At 61.9% G+C, this 22651-nt stretch overlaps 1 protein-coding gene across 4 annotated transcripts in view; it reads left to right on the plus strand.

Annotated features, from left to right (window-relative positions):
- Nucleotides 1-22651, plus strand: part of UBE3C (ubiquitin protein ligase E3C) — a 70628-nt gene that overhangs the window by 28059 nt on the left and 19918 nt on the right. For 3 of the 4 annotated variants that reach the window (XM_045837749.1, XM_045837748.1, XM_045837750.1), the window contains exons 11-18: nucleotides 4476-4562; nucleotides 9218-9375; nucleotides 9510-9742; nucleotides 16298-16402; nucleotides 18356-18443; nucleotides 18596-18693; nucleotides 19716-19848; nucleotides 21855-22102. In XM_045837749.1, the coding sequence (XP_045693705.1) occupies nucleotides 4476-4562; nucleotides 9218-9375; nucleotides 9510-9742; nucleotides 16298-16402; nucleotides 18356-18443; nucleotides 18596-18693; nucleotides 19716-19848; nucleotides 21855-22102 (1150 nt within the window). The remainder of the gene's footprint in view (nucleotides 1-4475; nucleotides 4563-9217; nucleotides 9376-9509; nucleotides 9743-16297; nucleotides 16403-18355; nucleotides 18444-18595; nucleotides 18694-19715; nucleotides 19849-21854; nucleotides 22103-22651) is intronic. The other variant, XM_045837751.1, reaches the window with a different exon arrangement.

Raw genomic sequence — 22651 nt, forward strand, 5'->3', positions numbered from 1 at the left:
TCTGTCCAGTCCAGCCCCTCGCCCTGCAGTCCAGCCGGGCCCCGCCCAGCCCCTCAGGTCCCCAGTGGGGTGGGGCTTTGCAGTGCGGTCTCTGCCCCAGGTGCCTGTTTCAGCAAAGGAAGGACGAGCTCGGAGGACGGTGACCACTCCCCAGTAGGGAGCGGGGAGGAGTGAGAACGCATATTGGTTACTGATCCCCTTTACGCTGAAAGGCTTGTCTGTCTGTCTGTCTGTCTGCAGAGATGCCCCCAGGCCACCGGCAGCTCGACACTCCCTCCTGTACACCAGGCACCTCCACAGACCTGGTGCGGTGACTCTGCCTTGACTCGGGGCTTCTCAGCTCCCTGCTGGGAGCCTCGTGAGCCAGTTAGACCTCCCTTCCTGCTCACTTTCCCAGTGCCTTCCTGCCCGCGGGCGCTCAGGAGGTCTCTCCCAGCAGGGGCTCCGCCCCCCGTCTGGAGCTCCGCCCCCAGCCCAGAGGCCTTTGGGCCTGTCCTCAGACCCTGCCCCTGCCCCGGTCAGGCCGGCCTCCTCCCCCAGCTGGGGTCCTGCTGGCCGTCTCTCAGGAAGTCACCAGCAAACCAGGGCTGCTGCCCTCCAGTGAGGTTAGAGTGCGCATCTTGTTCCTCGGTGCCACCCGCCACGTCCCGCGTGCCCAGCGGTCTGTGTGGTGGTGGCAGGGCCCACCTTGTCGTCCCCCCCCCCCCGCCTTCGGGCGCCAGGACATAGGTGCTGCACGGTGCGTGTCGTGGTTCGCCAGGCTGCAGTGTCAGAGTGTCGCAGTGTCACTCTGGTGGTGTCCCCGTCTCACTGGAACATCGCCCAGGCGGGCCCCTGGCGCTTGGGGGACATTGATGTGCCTCAGCTCCCCGGCCCACGGAGCAGCTTCCTGGCCGGCACCAGGCGTCTCTCTCACGTGACGTGCGGCCATGGGGCTCTGGGGCCTCCTCAGTCCCCGGTGCCACCTCCCACCTCCCTCCTTCCTCCTGCTTTAGTCTCCGCCAAGACACAACCTCCTCCTCGTGCCGTCCCTTCTTGGCCGAGCCGTCTGTAGGTCCGTGCTGTGGCCACTGCCTTTCGGAAGCCTTCCCGAGTGTGTGGGCCAAGGCTTCTCCGCACGGCCCGTGCAGCGCCGCTGGGCGAGGGGTGCTCCCTTGCGGAGTGCAGCTCTGAAGGGGTGGTGCTCGCACTTAGGGGCAGGTGGGCCTGCACTTCCAGGCTCCGCCCTCCTGTCCTAGCGTCTGAGAACTCGGAAGCAGAACTTGAAAGGCAGTGTTTCAGGGACCAGAGCGGTTGGCGTTATCATGCGCCTGCAGTCTCCAGCTTTATCACCATGCACTGGGCTCTTCTCCCAGAAGTGGGCAGGACAAGGCAGCCTGCTCGGGTGCGCCCTCTGCTGACCCCGGGGAGGCAGATGGCTGTGCACCTCCGCCCGCCCTCGCGCCCTCACCCTGCAAGTCCCATCTTCAGTCGTTGGGATGGAAGGGTCATGCAGGTGACTTCCGTGGGGAGAAGTACAGCATGCTGCAGAATTATTTCTAAGTGTTCGTGGTTTGTAAACAAGTTTCATAGTATTTCAGAAAAACATCGAGGAGTCACCTAACTACAGAGAGAAATACTTGTTTTTTTGTCTGGTTTTGTTTGCTTTTATCACCAGTGATGTTTCTGCTACAATCAGTAGGGTTAATGGGCTACTGACCCGTGTTAAAATTGGCATTCTCTTGCCCTGGTCGGTGTGGCTCAGTGGGTTGGAGCATCGACCGGTAAACTGAAAGGTGGTGGGTTCGACCCCCGACCCGCGCTCACGCCTGGGTGGTCGTCTGATCCCCAGTGAGGGTGTGTCTGGGAGACGACCGGTCCACCCCCGTCCTCTCGCTCTCGGAAGAGCAATGAGAACACGTGCTCGAGTGAGGGTGAAAGTTCTCCAGCGTTCCCACACGCAGCGGTGTCACCACACGCAGCCGCGTCACCGCGGAGTCTGTTCCCTGTTCCGGGGTGAGCGCGGGGGAGGAGCTGGCGCAGTCGCCGGGTGCGAGTCCGTCCCGCTCAGCACCGCCCCTGGTGGTGGGCTTTCCAACCTCTCAGAGCCTTGTGAGCGTGGGTGAGGGGTGGTTTCCGAGGAAACGCAGGGGTCCCGGGAAAGGCCGACGTGAGGGCCCACCAGCGCTCAGAACCTGCGGGGGAAGGCGGCCGCGGGGAAGCCTCCGCAGGCCGGGGCTGCCTCCCGCCGGCTGACCCCGCGGCCTGACCTCGGAGCCCGAGCGGAGGCCCGTCCCCAGGAGGGCGCGGGCCAGGGGTGGGCAGCTGGCTGCAGAGGCCGGGCCCGGGCCCCGGGCCCCGGGCGCTCGTTGCACCCAGCTGTGTGTCTGAAGCCCCGCTGCTGGTCCGGGTCCGGGTGGCGAGGGAGAAGTGTCTGTTGGCAGCGAGTGGCCTCCAGCTGAGATGTGTCTCAGGGTTTTCATGGTCACGAAGGAGTTCAGAATTTGCTTTTCCCCTCAGGTGGTGCTGTGAGTGCTGCTTTCGCCGGCAGAGCGGCTGTGGCGGCAGGGGCCCCCGGTAGCTGGCGGGTGCCCAAGACACCTTCTGCGTGGGGTGGCTGGCTTCTCCACTGCCTCTGTCCTGTCCCTCGGTGTCCCTGCGGGCAGCGGCCTGGTCCTCGCTGTGCAGGCCAGGGGGGCAGCTTCCCAGACGTCCCGGCAACTTGTGTGCAAGTGTGAGGCCTTGCTCGGTAGTCTGCTGAGTGACTCACTTGGGGACTGTCGTTGCTTCCAAGCACAGCTCGGGGGGAGGGGGAGCGGTGTGTGCCCCCTGCAGCGGCCTCTCGAGGGCTGTGAGGCGGCGTCGGCTGTCCCTGGGAGGAGGCGTGCCGGGGCCCTGCGGGGCGCTGTCGCAGGGGCGCAGAGGAGGTGCCCCTGTGGCGCCGCGTGGTTGCTCAGACTCTCGAGGCGCTGAGTTCAGTGTTCACATGGAACGCAGTTTTCTTTTTAAGGTTTTTTTTTAAGATTTTATTTATTTTTGTTTTTAGAGAGGGAAGGGAGGGAGAAAGAGAGAAGCGTCAATGTGTGGTTGCTGGGGGCCATGGCCTGCAACCCAGGCATGTGCCCTGACTGGGAATCGAACCTGCGATGCTTTGGTTCGCAGCCTACACTCAATCCACTGAGCTACGCCAGCCAGGGCTGATAATACTTTTAAGAGAACTTCTCAACTGAAGAGAAAGGAGGCAAGAAATGTTACCTTTCAGAATTCTCTTTCATTGAAAGTTTGTATTTTTCGTTCATTTTTTTTGTGCTCTTTTTTCTGTGTAGCTGTTTGTCACCCTCCTAGTATGTACAACCTGGGAAAGGCAGGAAAACCGACACTGGAGCCCACTCCCGTGTCGTGTGGGCAGGGTCTCTCCCCACGGGGTCTCGGGTGGGGGTTTGCCCGCCGCTCGCCACAGGGTGCCAGAGTTCTCCAGGGCTTGTTTCCTTCATCTCCTGCAACTTACTGTGTCATTCGTTACTTTTTAAAATTATGCTAGTGACTTCAAGAAGTCTGGTTTTCTTCATCCTGGTTTTGAGACTTGCCCGGCTGGTGCCCCTGTAGGCTGCGTGGTGGTGTTGCCGCTTTGTCCCGGGGTGTGCGTGGGGTGGACACACACACCCCCCACGCAGGGCCGCCCCTCACGTGTCGGAGCCAGGGAGGCCTTAGAAGTGAAGGGGTTCCGCCGCCTCTTTCCCTGGGAAGTGCTGCGGCCTGGCCTTCGAAGGGCAGGGAAGCCGGGGGACCTCGCAGGCTCTCCCCAGCCTGAGGCTTCGTGGCCGTCGTCGGGGAACTGAAAGCAGGAGAGGTCAGCCCCCCTCGGACCCCGCCTCCCTCCCACCCTGGCCCTGGCCCTGGCCCTGGCCCTGGCCCTGGCCCTGGCCCTGGCCCTGGCCCTGGCCCTGGCCCACGTGCCTCACCGACTCCCACCCCTCTGACGGTGGCACCAGGGCTGCAGAGCGCAGGGCTGGCCGAACGGGCGCCCCGCAGCTCCTCGGCCCCGTGGAAGAGGTGCTGTCCAGAGGTGTGCTCCGCCTCAGGACGTCGTCCGCAGCGTGTTTTCTGGGCTCTAGTTGATGTCAAAACCGTTTTTATGTGCGTGTTTCCAGCTTCGTGACTTAAAACCAGGTGCTAAATGGTACGGGTGTTGAAAGTGTGTGTGTCAGTAATGGCAGCGTTAGCGACGCCTCCTCTCACAGTGCGTGTGTAATGAGTGTTCTGCAGCACGTGCTCGGGAGGGAGCGGGCTCTGCTCCTTCTCCCGGGAGCTCTCTGGCCGCGGCGCGAGGCCCGCGGAGCTCGGGAGGGCGTGGCGTCCCGTGCACCTGCGGTGGCGGTGTGTGTCGGCGGCGCGGGGCAGGGCTCTCCCAGGCGGTGCTGTGTCCTCGGCCTGTGCTCTGCTGAAGCGACGTATGGACGAGTGTTCGCTGACTCTTCTCTCCCCTTCCTTTCCAGGCTTCTCTACAGCTTAGCCTTTAATGCCAGGTTTCTGAGGCACCTCTGGGTTCTCATATCGTCAATGACAACGCGGATGATCACAGGGTATGTGGTGCACGCGGGCTTACACGTTGCGCTTAAGGACGTGGGACATGGCGGCCTCCTCAAAAACCCTGTAAGGTGTTCTTCAGCACTGTTCCTCTCTGGTGACCACTGCCCGTTAGAAGTGGCGGTTACACAGTCCCAGGGTCACGGGAGGGAAGCGTCACTGCCCGTTGTACAGGTGTCTGTGCGCAGTGTGACGAGTGTGGCTTTATCTGAGGGTAAGCTTGTTTTTAAAATTCTAGCCATTTTTGGAAATGACAGACTTGAACATTTCTTTGCTCCACATGACTTTAGATAAAGAAAATTGTGCTTTTCATAAAGAATGTAGAATGGAAGCAAATTTAGCACATCACACAAACAGTAAAAGGTAACGGATATTGTAGAAGTAGGTTTTTTAAAACCTCGTGTTGAGATAGTTGGACCTTTCTCGTGTGAGTCGCTGTGAGACGTACAGGCGAGAGCCCTTACCGCGCTGGCTCTAGTCCAGTGCTGAGCAGAGCACTGAGTCCCCGGGGTGACCGCCCTCAGCCCGTTCCCATGGCGTGCGCCCCTCTGCCGAGTCTGAACGGACCCCCGCACACTGTCGCGGGGAGGGAGGCGGCGTGTGACTCGGCTCCCCGGGGACTGTGCCCGAGAACGCCGCTGTGCGTGCGGCTCGCGCAGCACCACTGTGCCCTGGCGGGGCCGCTGGCGGGGAGCCCGCCTGGCCGGGACTGGGAGTTTTAGGGCAAGACTTTGGAAAGAAGACTTTCTTTTTGTTTCTGGCTGTTTTCTTTTGGGGAGACAAGAAGTTGGAAAGAGGCAGTTTTGGTGGGTGAGGGTGGGGTCTGCCGTGTGAGTGGGTGTGCGGCGTGTGGGGCGGTGCGGGGAGTCCAGGCGCCTCGCCGCTCCCGGCGTGGAGTGCTGAGGGGGGCAGCCCCGGGTCTGCGCCTGGGCCTCGGTGACTGCCAGCCCGCAGTGACGGGGGCGCTGTGTCCAGGTCAGCTGCGCAGGCCGCTGTCACCGACGGGGCCTGCAGTTCGTGTGGCCTGGCTCTGGGGTCCGGGGCTGGCCGGAGGAGCCGCGGCCGATCTCCGCGCCGTCTTCCACTTCTCGTGGCACCGTGGGGCTCGATGGCGCTGTGGCGGCTGTCCCATCGGCATGCTGTGTTGAAAAACCTCACCAGGACTCGTGAAGGTTGTGCAGCCATTTTAATATTGAAGCTGGAAGAAAACACGCAGCATTTTTACTTCAAGAAAGGCAAACATGCAGGAAAAGATGTGTGCAGTCGTACAGAGAAGGCGCCGTGGCTGAGCGGACACGTCCCGAGAGGCCTGCGAAGGTTCTCGGTGCGGGGGGATTTTGTCCAGCTAGTCCTCACCCAGGGGCTGTCCTGCACTCGGGCAGGGGTGCAGCGGCACCTCGGCCTCTCCCCGCAGTAAGTCAGCAGTGGGAGGGAGCTGACGCACTCACAGTGTCCACATCGGTGGCGTCATCGGTGCAGACGAGAAGCGTGTCTCTTATCTTTCAGAGCATGTTTACCTAAACGGACATTTGGGCCGGCCCTCGGTTCTCACAGAGCGAGGAGCGGAGGTTCCAGTGATGCGGCTGCCGTCGAGGAGCTGCCCACAGCCCCGGGGCAGGGACCCAGGGGAGGCCTGGGGGGTCTTCCTTTCCTGCCCCTTGTTGCCAGGGGAGGGGCAGCTTCAGGCTGTGTTGTGCTCTCGGTGCCCACCTGGACTTTCCCAGGGGACAGCCTGTCTGAGGCGGGCGCAGGCTGGGGACCCTCAGGACAGGCATTGGCCATGGAGGCCAGCCGTCTGTGTGTTCGTGACGCCGCCTCGTGCTGAGGGAGCGGAGTCACCGAGTGGGAGACTCTGTTTTTAAAAACTCACTGTTTTTAAAAAGCCAGTGGAGGATGAGTTTCATTTTCCATGTGTAACTTATTAAAATAAAGTTCTTCAAGAAACTCAGAGTGCATCAACCCTGATACACGTGGCATGCCTTCACTGACTGTTGGGCTAAAGGGCCTAGTCTTTCTGAGTGGCGCTGAGCAAGTGTGCGTGGCCCGGCCCTCCGAGCTGTGCCGGGTGGGAGGACAGCCAGAGGCGGGGTCTGAGGGCACAGGCTCTCTTCCGCCTGGGCCTGCGCCCGAGGCCCCGGGGGTTTCCCGGGGACTGCGATGTGGGGGCAGGTGGGGGCACACGGGGCCAGCTGGTCTCTGCTTCCCGCCAGGCGCCCGCGGGAGGGGCCTCTGCTGGAGTGGCGAGCGGCACGGTCCCCCGGCCCCGAGGCTGTACCAGTCCCAGCGGGGCTGGCTGCCCGGTGTGGCCCCCGTGTCCCTCTGCACTGTGTCCCTCCGCACCGGGCGGAGCGGGAAGCACTCCTGAAGCTCTTCTGAAGCAGGAGCCCGTTCAGTAGCTCAGCGGGAGCTTCCACAGCGGAAGGGAGGCTCTTTCTGGGGGCAGGGGAGGGGGGCCAGGATTGAGGGCGCAACCTGCAGCCTTGTGCGGAGGGCCAGCCGAGGCCGGGTGGGGGGCGGGCAGCCCGAGGTCGCGCTGGTGCTCCTCACCGGCCAGCTCTCTGGTGGCCCGCCAGTGTCTTCCCGCTGCAGTCCGTCCTCGTAGGCTCTCTCCTGGCTCCAGAAGGCCGTGGGGGTCCGTGTCTGTGGCAGAGGGCGCGGTCAGTGGGACGTGAGAGGCCTCACTCTGTCCCGGCCGCCTGAGGACGCAGGCACACCGCTGGCCCTTCTTCCCGGGCGCAGCTTCTGTCATTGGAACGGGCACAACTCCCTTCTGGGCTCCCCGACAGGGAGTTAGAGAGGACAGGTGGGCGGAAGAAGCGTCCGTCTTTCTAGGGAGCCAGTCGGAGCGTTGTGTGCGCGCTGGCAGGTGCGTGGGTGGCCCGCGGCGGGGGCGAGGGGGGCGCGGTGCAGGCGGCGTTGGGAGTGCGGTGGTGGGGGTGGGGGCGGGGCGTTCTGATTGCGAGGCGTGCTGACTGCCGTGACAGCTGACGCAGGCCTGTCGCTTGTTTACATTCAGGAATTGTTTTCTCGTCCTCACCGACGGACGTGCCTGCTGATTTTAGAGAGAGGGGAGGGGGAGGGGGGTACTCGTCGCCTGGCCGCCCCTCGCCTGCGCCCCGACTGCAGGCCCGACCTGAAGCCCAGGCCCGCGCCCTCGCGGAAACGGGAGCCGGGACCGTCCGGTGTGCGGAACGGCGCTCCAGCCCCCTGAGCCACGACGTGGTTCGGGAGACGGTTTTTTATGTTAACTCAACCTGCACCGTGTTCCCTGGAGTGTTACTTGTTCATCAACATCAGTTACGTTTGCAGTCCTGCATGTAGTGGCAAAGCAAGTAAAGGACGCAAGCCATTGTTTTTATTGATACCAACAAAACCTCGGACGTTGAGATCCTGCCTTCCATCTGTTAGCAGCACGTGACCCCGGGTGGCCCAGTGGGCTCGGGACAGGACCCTGCGGGTGAAGGGTCCACTGCTGGGCAGCGAGGCAGCCCCCTGCCCCTGTTCTGCACACACACAGCCTCTTCCTGTCCCCGTGGCTCTGCCCATGAGATGGGACAGTTGTCCTGTGTCCTTCTCAGCATCCTCCCCACGGCCCTGTTCTGGACCGGTCTCTCTGGTTGGCGAGACCACCCAGCACAGGGCTCGGTGCTGTGGCCACGTGTGGGAGGCGGGGTGTCTTGGACGGGGCGGTGGCCAGAGCCTTTCTTCTCCCTGGGACGGCGCTCACCCTGGTCCCTGTCCTCGGCCCTGCTCACGGGGGTGCTGCCCCCTGAGAGGTGTACCGTGGAGACCCGGACGCTCCCGGGCTCAGGCCGAGCCCCACCAAGCCCCCAAGGGTACCCGGCCGTCCACCGGGCTGCGCCTCCTGACCTGTGGGCCACCCGGGGCGGCCGGCTGGTCGTGTCCTGGGTCCTGGTCACATGTCATCTAACGTGTGCCTGCCTGTGGTTTGTGGAGATGTGTGCGAGGTGCCCACAGGACTGGCTGGACGTGCCGCGGGGGGCTGTGAGGCCTGGTGGTCTGGGAAGGGCTCACAGGTGACCCGCGTCGGCTCCGAGTTCAGTAACACAAGGCACCACATTTAACCACGAGAGGAAGGGGCTGCAGTCGAGGTGGGGGAAGCGAGTGTAGCCCACACCAGCTCTTTCTGGGTGCGGAGCCCCCAAGGCGCTCTCGGGACCGCTCAGCTCCGACTGCCCTACTCTGGGCGGCCCGTGGCGCCTGGCACAGGCAGGGACAGCCACCAAGCCGGGATGGGAGCTGGGCTCCGAGAGGCAAGGCTCAGGGCGAGGGGGAGGCCCGACCCCTGAGCTCCTGTCCAGCTCAGTGGACCCTGTGAGGATGCCCCCAATGCTGAGCAGCTGGCAGACTTCCCGGGGCCAGAGCGCTTGGCCTCTGTGGGACGTGTCCGATGGGAAGGGGGGCTTTGGCCACGGAAGCAAAGTGGGCGTCCATGAGGGGGGCGTGACGGACACCGCCGTCCTCTGGGGGCGTCCTCGGGCGGGCTGGCTCTGGGGTGTCCGTGCACTGCTTGCTGCCTGCGGCCGGTGGGAGGACCGCACCTTGCCTCGGAGCGGACGCTGTGCTCATGGATGTGCTCGTCTCCCCGGGCCTGCCCGCCTGACTCCCTGTCCCCTGTCCCCGCGCCCAGGTCCGCAGTGCCGTTGCTCCAGGTGATCTCGAGGGGCTCGCCCATGTCCCTCGAGGACTCCAGCCGCATCGTCCCGCTCTTCTACCTGTTCAGCTCCCTGTTCAGCCACTCGCTGATTTCCATCCACGACAACGAGTTCTTTGGCGACCCCATCGAAGGTGAGGCTTTCGCGGGCCCTCCGTCGCCAGCCCTCGGCCCCTCCCTCCAGCGGAGGGGAGACTTCCGTCCTCTTCGGCCCCCTGGGTGCAGGGAGCGGCCCGTGAAGACCGGGGTGGGGCGGGCTGTTTTCCAGGCGCCGGCCAGAGGCCATCCTCCCTGATGCCCTTCACCCTGGAGGAGCTGGTGGTGCTGTCGCGGTGCCTGCGGGACGCCTGCCTGGGCATCATCAAGCTGGCCTACCCGGAGACACGGCCCGAGGTGCGGGAGGAGTATGCCACCGCCTTCCAGAGCGTCGGGGTGCGCACGAGCGCCGAGGTGCAGCAGTGCGTCCAGGCCGAGCGGAAGCGCTGGGTCCAGCTGTTCAAGGTCAGGGGCCGCGGGCTCTTCCCCGCAGACCCGCAAGCAAAGATGGTTGTTTTATGTTGGCCGTTGTTTTCTTCCTTCCTTTCTTTCTGTTTTCACTTTAGATGTCATTTCGGGATTTGGGTCTTTTTTCCTTTTTTGAGAAAATCCGATTTGTTGCGGTGAGATTGTAATAAGACGACGTAGGTTTCCAGTATGTGTTTCTGTGACGCGTGGTCTGCATGCTGCATGTGGGTCCGGCGCCCAAAGCCAGGTCCTCCCCCGTCCCCGAGTTCATCCCCTTCACCCTCTGCAACCCGGACGTCTGCCCTCCGTGAAACCCGTTTGCGCACGGCTGAACGCATCTGCTGGGAGCCCCCGCCAGTGCTCCCAGCAGCACGGGGAGGTGCACATGAGGTTCTTGATGTTCGTGTTTCCATCTTTCCCTGCGAGACCGCTACAGACTGTGTTTCTGTCGTCTTACAAGGAGTTAACACAGGAGGAGTGGGGCCATCAGTTTCCTGACACCGGGATATGAATTATCTCAGAAGAGCCCCGTCTGCCACCACGCAGGCAAGGCAGTGGGGAGTTGCCGGGGCTGCGGTGTCGGCAGGAAACCGCCTCCACGGAGGGAGACCGGCTGTCGGGGCAGAAAGAGGAAGGGAGAGGGCGCTTGGCTGCCCGTGGAGCCTCTGCGGCAGAGGCACCCAGTCAGCTAAAACCGCTCGTTAGAGGGCGAGAGCAGAGAAGTGCACTCTCCAAGTGGAGCGAGAGATTTACCGTCCAGGGAAGGCGGGCGACCTCTCGCGCACTAATGTTCCGTGCGAGTCATCAGCTGTCCCTCCAGGCCTTTTATCACCGCTGTTGTCACGCTATCTATTTAATTGAAAGAAGTTAATTGAATGAAAATGATCAACTAAGCTTGTATTAATATTGCTAATGGAACCTTCTTCTTGGCCATGTTTGGAGGAAGATGTCAGGCTAGACTTTAGGAAAGGCCCATTAGCGCTTGCACTTAACCTGATGGGCCAATTAAGGACTGCTTACTCATCCGAGGGGCGCGGCGGGCTCCGCGCGGCCCCTTCCGCTGGCCTCACAGCGCGTCCCCCTGCGGCCAGGCACCGGAGGCCGAGGGGCTGACGGACGGACGACGTGGCGATGGCACCACGCGGAACACAGTCCTGACGCACTGTTGAGTTTGCGACTGGTGCCCGCGGCTGTGGGGGTCTGCAGTTGGCGTGGTCACCCGCCTGCAGGCGCCCGAGTGAGGGCGTTCGTCACATGTCTGCCCTCCACGCACCCTCTCTTAGAGAGCGGCCGTTTTCTGACTTCTCCGAGTTAAAAGGACACTGACAACCCGTTTGAAACCCGGACTTGGGTAAACTTCCCTGGGTGTGCGGATTACGGTGGCATACGTGTTTCTTTCTAAGTATTTAATTAAACTCTGGGGCCTTTGTTAATAAAGCTTTCCATTATGTAGATAACAGGCACTGTGTGCAGTATCAGATAATTTCATCGTTTTATAGCACCTATTGAGAATTTAATAATTTTCGTTTGACAGGCTTATCTTTTGGACCTGGAAATCTCTGGATTTAATAATGCTATAGATTTCTCCCCTGGCCTTACTTTATTTTGCTTAAGCATTAACTGGAAATTTTGTAAATGGGTTTCTTTCTTATCCCTCAAAATGACTCATTTTCACGTTATAGGGATTGGGGGTTTTGAGAGTTAGGGTGAGAGTTCACTTTTTTTGTAAAGGATTGATTTGGGTTTGAAATCAGTTGTTAGGAAGACCTTCTGGGTTTAGAGCAGAGTTGTTTGAAGACAGTTACTTTGCACAACATCTCTGCCTCCTGTTGGTTGAGCCGAGGCCTGACCATGGCTGCAAGGGACAGCCTCTGTGAGCAGAGGAGGCCCGGCTGCCCCCAGGGTCCCTGCGCAGAGGGGATGCTCTGTGCCATGAAGTGGGGAGAGTGTCCCCCACAGGCACTGTGTCCAGACAGCATTCTGAGAGCTTGGGTGTGCTGGTCGCTTTAAGGCCATGGTGCTGGGGGGCAGGTGCTGTGACTCCTGTGACATAGGTGGGGTCATGTGGTCGTGGTTGGGAAGAACCAGAGTAAACTGTTAGCATTTTTTTAAAGTGTGTTTTATTGATTATGCCACTGCAGTTGTCCCAAGTTTCCTCCTTTGCCCATCTCCCCCTTAGTTCCTGTCCATGGGTCGTGCCTGTGGGTTCTTTGGCTTCTCTATTTCCTACACTGTTCTTAACCCCCCCCCCATCTGTTTTCTACCTGCCATTTGTGCTGCTTACTCCCTGTACCTTTTCCCTGACTGTCCCCTCCCCCCCACACTGATAACCCTCCGTGTGACCTCCATTTCTGTGATTCTGTTCCTGTGCTAGCTGCTTGCTTTGTTTGTTTGTGTGTTTTTAGGTTCAGTTGTTGATAGTTGTGAGTTTGTTGTCATCTTACAGTTCACAGTTCCGATCTTCCAGAAGCCACATTCGTCTGGATGAATGTGGCTTCTTTAAACTTAACCTTGGTTGTCGGACTTCCACACAGTTGGGTTATCTGGCAGTTCTGGGTGTTTTTTGTTGTGAGGTTAGTTGTGATCCTTCTCATGGTTGTGCAAGGAGGTGACGTGTGTCTGCCTGTGCCCCTTCCTGACCGGAAGCCCGTGAGCCTTTCCTCTGTCGAGCAGTGCCAGCGTGGAGTAGGAGACTGCAGGGTGGGTCTGCCTCCCGCCGACCTGGCAGGGTCTAGGGCCCCGGCTCCCTGGGCTGCCAGCCACTCTCGCTTGCAGCCCTGCACTGGTCCTCTCGAGCCAGGCTCTGGGAGAGGCTGCGGGCTGGTCCCGGAGCAGAATTTCAGGTGGAGAGAGGCCTCTCTCCGCCAGTGTGGGGACCGGGGTCTTCTCCCAAGGCCAGCGTCCACGCTGCTGAAACAGGGTCTGCGTTCGTCGGCTTCCTAGGCTCCTGTCGGGTGTGATCTGCAGCTCCGATTGCTCCAGCCCGTGTGTGCCCCTGGGCACGCGTGTGTGCGCACCTGCGCAGCGCCTCCAGAGGGGGGCCGGGGGGGGGGCGGGGCTCAGGCCCCGCCTCCCACACCGGTCTGGACAGAGGGCCCAGTCTGGACAGAGGGCCCGGTCTGGACAGAGGGCCCGGTCTGGACAGAGCGCCCGGTGCAGTGGGTTGCCGCCGTCTTGGGGGCTGGTTTGTGCTTTTCAGGTTCAAAAAGACTTCTTTGAAAACGAGGAACCGAGGCGATAGCAGACCCGAACGGCACCCCGTCACGCCACCCCCCCTCAGCTGGCTGCTCACCCAGGGGTGCCGAGTGCCGGCCTTTGTTCTGGCGAGCAGGCCCCTCCCGCCCGTCTCCTAAGGGCTGTTTCTGCTGGGTCCGGTTTTGCTTTAACCCTCGCCCGCGGGTGTGGTTACCGATTCCAGGGTGGGAGGGACGTGGATGTGAGAGAAGCATCCGTCCTGTCCCCCGCCCCCCGCCCCCCGCGCCCCCACTGAGGGGGCAGACCGGCAGCCTTCGTCGCCCAGGACGCCGCTCCGACCTGCTGAGCCCCGGGCCGGGCTCGTGTGCCGTGTGCTCACCGCCGCGTGAGGTGGAAACACGGCGTCCTTCAGGACGCGCCGGTGTGAGCCAGCAGAAATGGGGGGGGGGGTTGTAGAGACCTTGAGCCTGCTACGGCTGCGGCCCTCCCCCTGAGCATCAGGACTCCCGGGGCAGGGGTCGCCCCGTCCCTAGCCAGACCCCACGCTGTTCAGCCCGAAGGCCGGCTGCACCCCGCGTGGGGGCCGCGACGGAGGCCATGCCGCCTGCCTGGTCCCCGGGGTCACCGTGCACTGGAGGAGGCACACCCGGCCCCTGCAGCTAGGGGAGCGAGCTCCTAGGCAGGGACACGCACGGGCCGCGTCCCCCTGGGCTCGAGCCCGGGGACCGCGTTCTGTCAGCCGCAGCTCTGTTCTCAGGGCTGGGCTGTTCTGGTGTTTCTCCTCTTCATTTTTTCCTTCTGTTTGCCATCAGTGTGTGGTTGCCTCTCGCACGCCCCCACGGGGGACCTGGCCTGAAACCCAGGCCTGTGCCCCGACTGGGGGTCAAACTGGTGACCCTTTGGTCAGTCCACTGGGCCCCACCAGCCAGGGCGCTCCTCTTTCATGTTTATGTGTTCTCCATTATGAAGTCAAGTTCCTAAAGGCTTCTTAGTTGGTGTATATTTGTCACTGAACATGTATCACAGCTAAGTCCCCGTAAGTCACATGCTGCACCCTACGCTTCGTATCGAACCTTCTCAGGAATCGCCTAAGGTGGTCCATCTTCCTGACCAGGTTTCACACGTCTGACTGCAGGTGAAAGGAAAGCATCACACGTTGTCGTGGAACTCAGACTCCAGTTGCCTTTCAGAGTGTGAACTACGTGTGCTTTTTCGTTGTGTTAATGTAGCTAAACATCAGTGAGCTTCACTTAGAAGTAGGCCCTCCCGTCAGGAGCCTGAAGTCACACACGTGCACACACGTGCAGCAGGGGCTGCGACGCATGTTGTGCTGGGTCGGGGGGCAGCCCTGCGGGGTGGCGCCTGTTCTGCAGCACCTGCAGCTCGGGCGTGGCCAGGTGTGGGCTCAGGAGCGGTTGTCCAGACGACCTTTTCCACACTGGGCTGGGGGACGCCTATGGACAGGTGTCCCCTCCCTGCCTTTCCCGCAGTCGGTAACGGGTGGACAAGGGCTGTGCGCATTTCTCAGGGGCGGCCCCCCCGTGGGTTCAGAGCGCTGATTCCCTGGGGCGTGGTCTCCGCTGAGACGCTGCGTGCAGCGCTGGGCACGGCCTGCTGCCCCGACGCGTGCTCGCCAGCCCGTGATGCTGGGCGCCCCACACACTGGTTCCCGGGCCTCTCTGCGCACTCGGGTCCCCGGGAAACTGCCGTTGACTGGCATCACGGCAAATGAATGAGACAGAAACCGGTGGTGGTGGCCCTGTGTGGGCGTTTCCGTCTCAGGGCCTCTTCGTGGCTGGAACTGTCCGAGTCTCCAGTTCGGGTGGAGACCTCTTTCGGGGTCCTCCCTAGGCCAGAACACGTGGTCAAGCTCACTGAGGGAGAAGGCTTCTGGTCTCAGCGCGGGCTCTCCCGGTCCGGTCAGCACCGGCACTCTGCTTCCTCTCCCCTCTGGCGGTCTCCGGCCGGCGCCTGCGGCCGGAGGGGTCCTCTCGCAGACGGCCCTTTTCGTCTCGGGGTCTCCGCCGCGGCTGAGCGTGCGGTGCCGGAAACGGGTGCAGAGGGGAGGGATGTGTTCAGAGGCGTCTTGACATCATGGAAGGGACCCAGCTAACGTTCATGGTTTCTTAAAACTCGTACTTTCCTGTAAAACTCAGAGGAAAAGATCATTTGAATGAAGATGGCAGTGTTCTCAGTTGAAGTTAAGGTAAGGGTTCTGGCGGTTTGAGAAAGCGTTTTGGACTGGGTGCAGAGCTGGCCTTGCCGGGTGGTGCGGGCCAGGGGTGTCACCCAGCTGAAGTCGAGTATCAGGTAGCTGATGCTCTTCCATGCATAGACGTGTCCTGTGCAGTGCTCTGGGTACACTTACACTGTTAACAAAAGCTTCATTTGGGATGTGCTTATTATATTTGGAATAAAGCAGCATCCGGGACATACGGTGGAAAGTTATTTGGCATCTCTGAAGTCCAGGCTTGCTGCTAGGCGTGCTGTGTCTCCGGCAAACCTCGGCACGGCCCACCATTGCCTCAGGTTCCTGTCGGCTTACGTCGTTTGGGGTGCTTTTCTGCAGCGGCCTCTCCCTCGGCCGCCCCTCCTGGACACGGGCCCCCAGGCCCGGGTCACTCTGCGTCACCCCTCTTCTCCCCCTGCTTCTCTCTCCTCTCTCTCTCTCTTTTGGAAGAGGACCGTGCTCGCAGCAGGGTCTCCGGGCGGGGAGTTCCTGGTGGCCAGGACGTCGGCACGTGCGTGTCGTGAAAGGGCCTCTGCGGCTCTGTGGTCTGGACGCTGCGTTGCCCGGCTGGAGGGAGTCGCTGAGTGGTCGAGGCTGTGCCGTCTCGCGTGTCCAGCGGGCGCGCCCGACCTGCAGAGGTTTGGGGAGGGAAGCAGTGATGTCACTTCTCTTGTCGGAGTGAGCTGTGTTTCTCTCCCCCAGTGCCCTGGATGTAGTGGTTTTCAGAAAACAAGACATGCTGTTCTACTTTGGGGAAAAGGTTTATAAAAAAGGTTTATAAAACTGTATTGGAGATCTTTCATTGTAGCTCAGATGAGCCAGGTACATTTCCAAGTCTGCTTCCAGATGCCAGGACTGCCCTCTGTGTGGTGTTTGGGAAACAGCCTAGGCGTGTGTGTCTGTGCTGGCTTCACTCTCCCTGTCGGCAGGTGGCTGGCTGCTCTGTACCAAAAACCCATTCTGCAGTCCCAGAAGGAGACCCTTCCCTGTCAACCACCTGAGTCGGGGGTGGGCTGCCAGGCCAGGGCATAAACACCGAGGTGCACGCGCGCTCATGGGGGCCGCTGGACTGCGCCTGGTGGCGGTCCCGGGCCCGTGGGTGTGACGTGGCCCTGCGCTCCCCGCAGGTCATCACCACCCTGGTGAAGATGCTGAAGTCCAGGGACACGAGGAGGAGCTTCTGTCCCCCGAACCACTGGCTGTCGGAGCAGGAAGACATCCGAGCAGATAAGGTGTTACTGCAGACCCGCGGGTGCCCTTCTCTAGACCTGTGTTTTCCGCTTTTGTCTTGCTGGGGGGAAGAATAAATCCTTCGTAATTGTTTATTGCTTATTACAGAACTGAATGGTAACAGTGAACTTGTAAGTTTTAACTCTTAGGTCCCATGGTACAGTGCCATGCATCTTGAGTCTATTGATTTTATTTTATTATTTTTTTAAGATTTTATTTATTTTTAGAGAGAGGGGAAGTGAGGGAGAGAGGGAGAGAAACATCAGTGTGTGGTTGCCTCTTCCATACCCCCTAGTGGGGGCCTGGCCCGCAAACCCAGGTGTGTGCCCTGACTGGGAATTGAACCGGTGGCCCTTTGGTTTGCAGGCTAGGGCTCAGTCCACTGAGCCACACCATCCAGGGCCTGAGTTTATTATTCATTTTAACTTGCTTTTTTAACCACAAATTATATTGAACCCTGATGATTCTTTGTTGGGTTTGAAGAAGACTTTGCTTTTGTTGGTGTCATCAGTATAGATTTGGCACTTAAAAGAAATGAAGCTTATCCTCGATTCTCTAAAGGGACAGGCAAGTTTGAATATTACTAATGTTTAGAGCTAAAGCATAGGCTCAGCAGTACGTGTTTAAGAATTAACCGACAGCAACGAAGGGCGTGAGACATTTTCATTTTGTCAGGAAAAGGCACGACTCGACAGGTTCTTCTCACATTCTTGGGGATGGGGTGGGGGGCGGGGGGCGGGAGACGTGGGGGCTGCCGAGGAGGCCATGCGGGGAGCAGCGTTTGCTGCGGTTTCGGACGTGTTCCCGCGTCGAGACGCCCCCACAGGCCCCGAGTCGGAGAGCTTGGCAGAGCCCGGGCCGGGGCCTCTGAACAGCATCTCCCGCCGGGAAGAGTGGTCGTCGCACGGTGGCTGGGCCTGGGCCTGGGGAGGCTGGACAAGATGGGTAGTGGGAGAGAGCCAGGGGCTGCCGAGGGGCAGCAGCCAGACGAGAGTGAACAGGTGCAGTGGGCCAGGCCTCAGGTGACACTTAGGGGCCGGGTTCATGAACCTCAAAAGAGCAGGTGCTTCCCGGGCTGCCGAGGGCCACGCCCACCGTTTCGGACACGGTTCGGAAGGAGCGGTCAGGTGTTCAGCCCGCCCTCCCTGTGCGAGCTCGCCCTCAGGCTGGCCGAGTAGTGGGCGACGGGAGGCCCTCCGAGGTGTAGACTTCTCCCTGCCGATGGCAGCGGGGTCGGTCTCTGAGCTGCGGCCTTCCTCGCCCGCGGGCCCTGGGGCGGTGACAGGCCGGGCCGGCTCTCCAGTGCCGTCTGCACCTCGGGCTGCAGGGCTGGGGGAGGCCCGGGCAGTGGCTGTCCGGGGCCAGGACACAGGTCCCACTGCGCTCCGGCCGCCCCGGGGCGCCCAGGGGCATCGGTAGCCCGCGTGCCAGCACACCCTGTCCCCCTCACCGCTGACCTGCAGCCACACTTGCCCGGCGCACGGGCCGGCTCCTCCTCGGGGTGGGTGAGTGCTCGGGTGACTGCAGGTGTGCGGGAGACGGAGCAGGTGGCGACACCACGAGGGGGCCGCACCGCGACCCCGGGGGCGGCAGAGCGAGAGGGTGGGAGTCGGGGGACCGTGTGCATGCATTGGGACACCGCACACTGCAGACAAACCAGCTGTTCGGAAAATCACCAGAAAAGGAAGGGTGTCGAGTGTTCTCAGTAAGAGAGTGTGAGCTTTTTAAGCAGTACGTTTGCTTTGTAAAGCACTCGTCCTAAGGATGGTCACTGTGTCCCACATCACACATCAGCACATGGGACAGCAGAGGCTTCCTGGGGCGCCTTAGGGAGGTCAGTCACACGGGCAGAGGGCCCGGCTACCCGCAGAGAAGCGTAACTGTCCTCAGCCCTCGGGGACAGCGGAGTGTGGGCAGTTCACGGGCAGCACTGAGCAGGGTTGCTGGTCCTGCAGGTCCCCCAGCTGTACGTGCCGGCCGCCAGACACGCGTGGAGGTTCCGGCGGATGGGGCGGATCGGCCCCCTGCAGTCCACCCTGGACGGTGAGCACACCCGGGCCACTGGGGCCCCTCCCAGGGGCGTGTCCCGGGAGTTTGCAGGGAGTGCACCGGGTGCGGTGGGTTTGGGCTGGTCCCTGGGGCTTGTCCGTGGGGTCTGGGAAGGCGGGCGCACCTGACGGGGGTCTGTGTTGCAGTGGGCATGGAGTCGCCGCCGCTGTCTGTGTCCGAGGAGCGGCAGCTGGCCGTCCTGACCGAGCTGCCTTTTGTGGTGCCATTCGAGGAGCGGGTGAAGGTGGGCCCGGCCTTCTCCGTGGGGCGGGGGGCACGGGGTGGGGGTCACAGGGTGGGGCAGAGGCACCCCTCCGGCGTCGCCCGCCCAAGCCACCCGAGTTAGGCTGCAGTCATCAGCTGTGATTTGTGCGGGTGCGGTCCAGCCAGGTGGCTGCAGGTGTGACCTAGAAACACTGTCCCTCCAGGTGTAACTACTTCAAAGGCCTGCTGTGCTGTCATTTTCTCATAGTGGGAGCCATGCGGTGCTTTTTGCCTAGTAAGCTTTGCTTCACTTTTGAAAGTACAATTTTTTTTAAATATGTCTTTATACATTTTGTTAAAGATATTCATACTTTATTTGTAAAGCTACTTTATAAAAAGAAGAGACGGACGGGTATCTTTATTTGTTGCCCAGTGATTTTTGATTAGCACACAGAACTTGTAATTTAAAGTGTCCTGTGTGTTCTCACCGACGGAGCAGATTTCCGGGGACCACGAGGCTCTGCTCCGAGGTCACAGGTCACAGTGGGAGAGGGCATCTTCCCAGGAGGCGCCAGGGCGTGCGCTCCTCCAGGAGCTGCCCCGGCCTCCCCCGGAGACCGCCCAGCGCCCTGGGGCTGGCGCAGTCCCCGAGCGCCCTCTGCTGGAGGCCCCGCGTCACAGACACAGGGCGTGCACTGCGTCCCTGTGGAGGCGCTTGTCCTGACTGTGCGCGCACAGCTGAGGTAGCTGCCTCCGTTCTTCCCTCCAGCACCTGGGCTGTATAAAGAGCTTACAGAAGAAAATGTGGGGAAATTACTGTAGGTTGGAGTTTTTTTTAATTGGTTGTAAAATGGGGGAAAGGAGCAGTGCTACAAATGTATAAGTGTTACGCACTTACAGATAACGTATGAATCAGCGTTTGATCCCTTAGCCCTTAAAGCTGATTTTACAGCTCAGGAAGGTGTAAAAGTTAAGGTTTATTTGGCAGTTTTTTCTTTGGTTGCTTGTGTTTGTAACAGAAAGTCTGTTGTGTTAAATAACCTCACCGCCCCTGTTCTTCAGATCTTCCAAAGACTGATCTATGCAGATAAGCAGGAAGTTCAAGGAGATGGTCCGTTTCTCGATGGGATCAATGTCACGATCAGGAGAAACTATATTTATGAAGATGCCTATGACAAGCTCTCCCCAGAAAACGGTACGTGTCACTCCGTGTGCGTGTGTGCGTGGGGCAGGGCCTGGGGGGGTGTAGGGAAAGCTGGTGGTTAAACAGTGAGTGGCTGTCACCTGTTCTGGGGTGACTTGTTAAAACAGTGCAGTGAGTCAGGTTTGGGGTGTCTGTGTCATCAAATGAGGTTCCTGAAACTGACACATTACCGCAGCCCACACTTTTCAAATACTGAATTTTTTGAGGCAAGAACCCCACCGCACCCCGCCGCACCCCCAGGGTCTGGTGTGAAGTGGACCTGGCGGCCTGTGACTCTGGCCGCGTGGCCGGGCAGCCGCCTCCCTGCTGCGGGCCACGGAGGCCCGTGTGCCCACACGGGTGCTGCGGGTCGTCGCCACCTTGAGACCTTGAGGGCACTAAAACGAACACTGCCCCCCAGGCGCCCCAGGCGCCCCTTGTCCACGGGCAGTGCGTCTGGACGGCAGTGCGTCTGGACGGCGGTGCGCTAGGTGGAAAGGGACTCGCGCCGTAGCAGTTGTCGAGATGGCGCTTCCCGGGTGTGGGTGGGCGGAGCCCCGGGAAGCACGGCGGCTTTCCTTCACCGGGCGCCGAGCAGACAGGGGCGCCCGCATGCCGGCCCCAGCGCTCCAGCTCACTGCTGCCCTTTCCACGGTGACAGCACGGCCAGGGCCTCGTCTGCGTGGGGGCTATGGGGAGGGGCCCCCTTCTCCCCTGACTGTCGTGGGGTTGGGGTGGTGCCCCAGTGAGCCCCTGGTGTCCGTCTTTGTCGCGGGTGGCCGTCGCTGACCTGCCCGAGTCCCCCCCCAAGAGCCTCACTGGTCAGCATGTTCTGAGCATCACTGCTTTCACAGGGCGAGGTCTCTCCCGCTGTTTTCCTGCGGGAGCTTGGGGGTCGGGTGAGGCTGAAGCAGCGGTCCCCTCGGGCGTCCCCCCCCACCGGACCTCGCCGTGCGTGCAGACAGCCTCGGTGTCTCCTCAGAGCTGAGGAGGAGCGGGGTCCGGGGGCTGGGCTGCTCCCGAAGGCGCCCGGGGGCTGCTGTGTGGCGCTGTCTCCGGAGGGGCCCCGCCGCAGCTCCAGCCCGCGGGCAGGGGTGGCTTGGTGGCTGGCCACGGAGGCTCAGGGACGGAGACCGCCCAGAGGATGGCACTGTGGGGTGGGTGTCAGTCCCTCTGCGGACTCCGGCTTGGGGGCGAGCTGCAGCCGGGTGGCTGGGCTTTCCGCACCCTCCCCACCCGGGGGCGTGTGGGCTCCACTGCAGCTCGCGTGGCACACTTGGCACGGCTCTGGCCCCTACCGGTGGCACAGTGGGGGGGGGGGGGCACTCAGCTCTGCTGTGCACAGCGACAGAGACCACCATCCGTGCGCAGACTGTGAGGGAGGCGCTCTGTGGGCTGCTCACGCTGGGTTCTCTGGCTCGGGAAGAGCCGACCCCGAGGCAAAGCCCCTGGGGGACACTGGTGGGAAAAGGGAAGGACGGGGCTCCCACGGGGTCACCCTCGCCCCCGACCGAGCCTGGCCACCGGGACCCGCGTAGGCCCACCTGGCCCGTGCCTGGCGCCGGGGTGGGAGGCTGCTGTGACCGTGCGGCTGTTGCGCCCAGGTCTGTCCCTCTCCCGCGGCCCCGTCCACGCGAGACCCGTGCGGGGTGCCTCCCCGTCGCCAGGGCACGGTCGGTGACCCGGGAACGCCCCCCTTTCCAGCCAAGGAGCAGTCCGGAACAGCGGTGTGGGCTCTGGGGCCCCAAGTCTCCGCAGCACTCGCCTCCTTCGGGGGTCTTTGTGATGCTCGCTTCGCCGGCATCATCGTTCACTTGCTCCCTCGCCTTCGTGGTGGTAGGGTGCTGAGATCCGGGGCCGTCCCGCGTCCTTCATCCCACTCGCCGCCGTGCGGGCGACTGCTCCCTCCTGCCTCCCTGCCCCGGCCCATCTTCACGCGTGGGTGTGGCAGGCTCCGGGGCGCCCGCCCCCGCCCCTCTGCTCACGGTGCTGCCTCCCTCTCTCGCCCCCCGCCCCAGAGCCGGACCTGAAGAAGCGTATCCGCGTCCACCTGCTCAACGCGCACGGCCTGGACGAGGCCGGCATCGACGGCGGCGGCATCTTCCGGGAGTTCCTGAACGAGCTGCTGAAGTCGGGCTTCAACCCCAACCAGGGCTTCTTCAAGACCACCAACGAGGGGCTGCTGTACCCCAACCCCGCCGCACGGATGCTCGTGGGGGACTCCTTCGCCAGGCACTACTACTTCCTGGGCCGGATGCTGGGAAAGGTGACGGCGGCACGCAGAGGTGGCCCGGCCACGGCGGGCGGCGGGCTGTGTGTCTGCGGGCCCCCCCCCCACTTCACTGGGAGCCCTCGTTTGGAATCTAGGGCCTGGTTCTGGGGAGCCCCGGGGAGCACCCCCTGCTTCCTGGCCCTGGCGCTTCGCGTCCACAGCAGTCAGGCCCAGGGAGGCGCCGGGGGGTGCACAGGGCGCGGGCACCCGCTGGGAGTCGGGGCTGCGAGCGGCTCCTGCGAGGATCTCCGCGACGCCGCGAGGCGGAAGGCCGTGGGGCGCAGCGGGGCGTGCACACCCGTGCTGGGTGCGGTTCCGTGGGGGTGGGCTGGTGAGGCTGCTACTGGGGCACTTCTGTTGAGGCCACCGCAGCACACCTGCCGGCCGACCACCCGTGCACGCACGTCCTGCCCGTCGCTGTAGACGCCGGGGTTGCGTGTCCTGGTGCAGACTGCCCACTGCTGTCACACGCTACCTCCCCTGCACTCAGAGCAGGACCAAGGACGCCCCCGGGAGCCAGCCCCTTGTCACTGAGCGGTGGGT

The sequence above is a fragment of the Phyllostomus hastatus genome, unplaced genomic scaffold (assembly GCF_019186645.2).
Source record: "Phyllostomus hastatus isolate PE091 unplaced genomic scaffold, TTU_PhHast_1.1 phas_contig_244, whole genome shotgun sequence".
In the NCBI taxonomy this organism is placed as follows: Eukaryota; Metazoa; Chordata; class Mammalia; order Chiroptera; family Phyllostomidae; genus Phyllostomus; species Phyllostomus hastatus.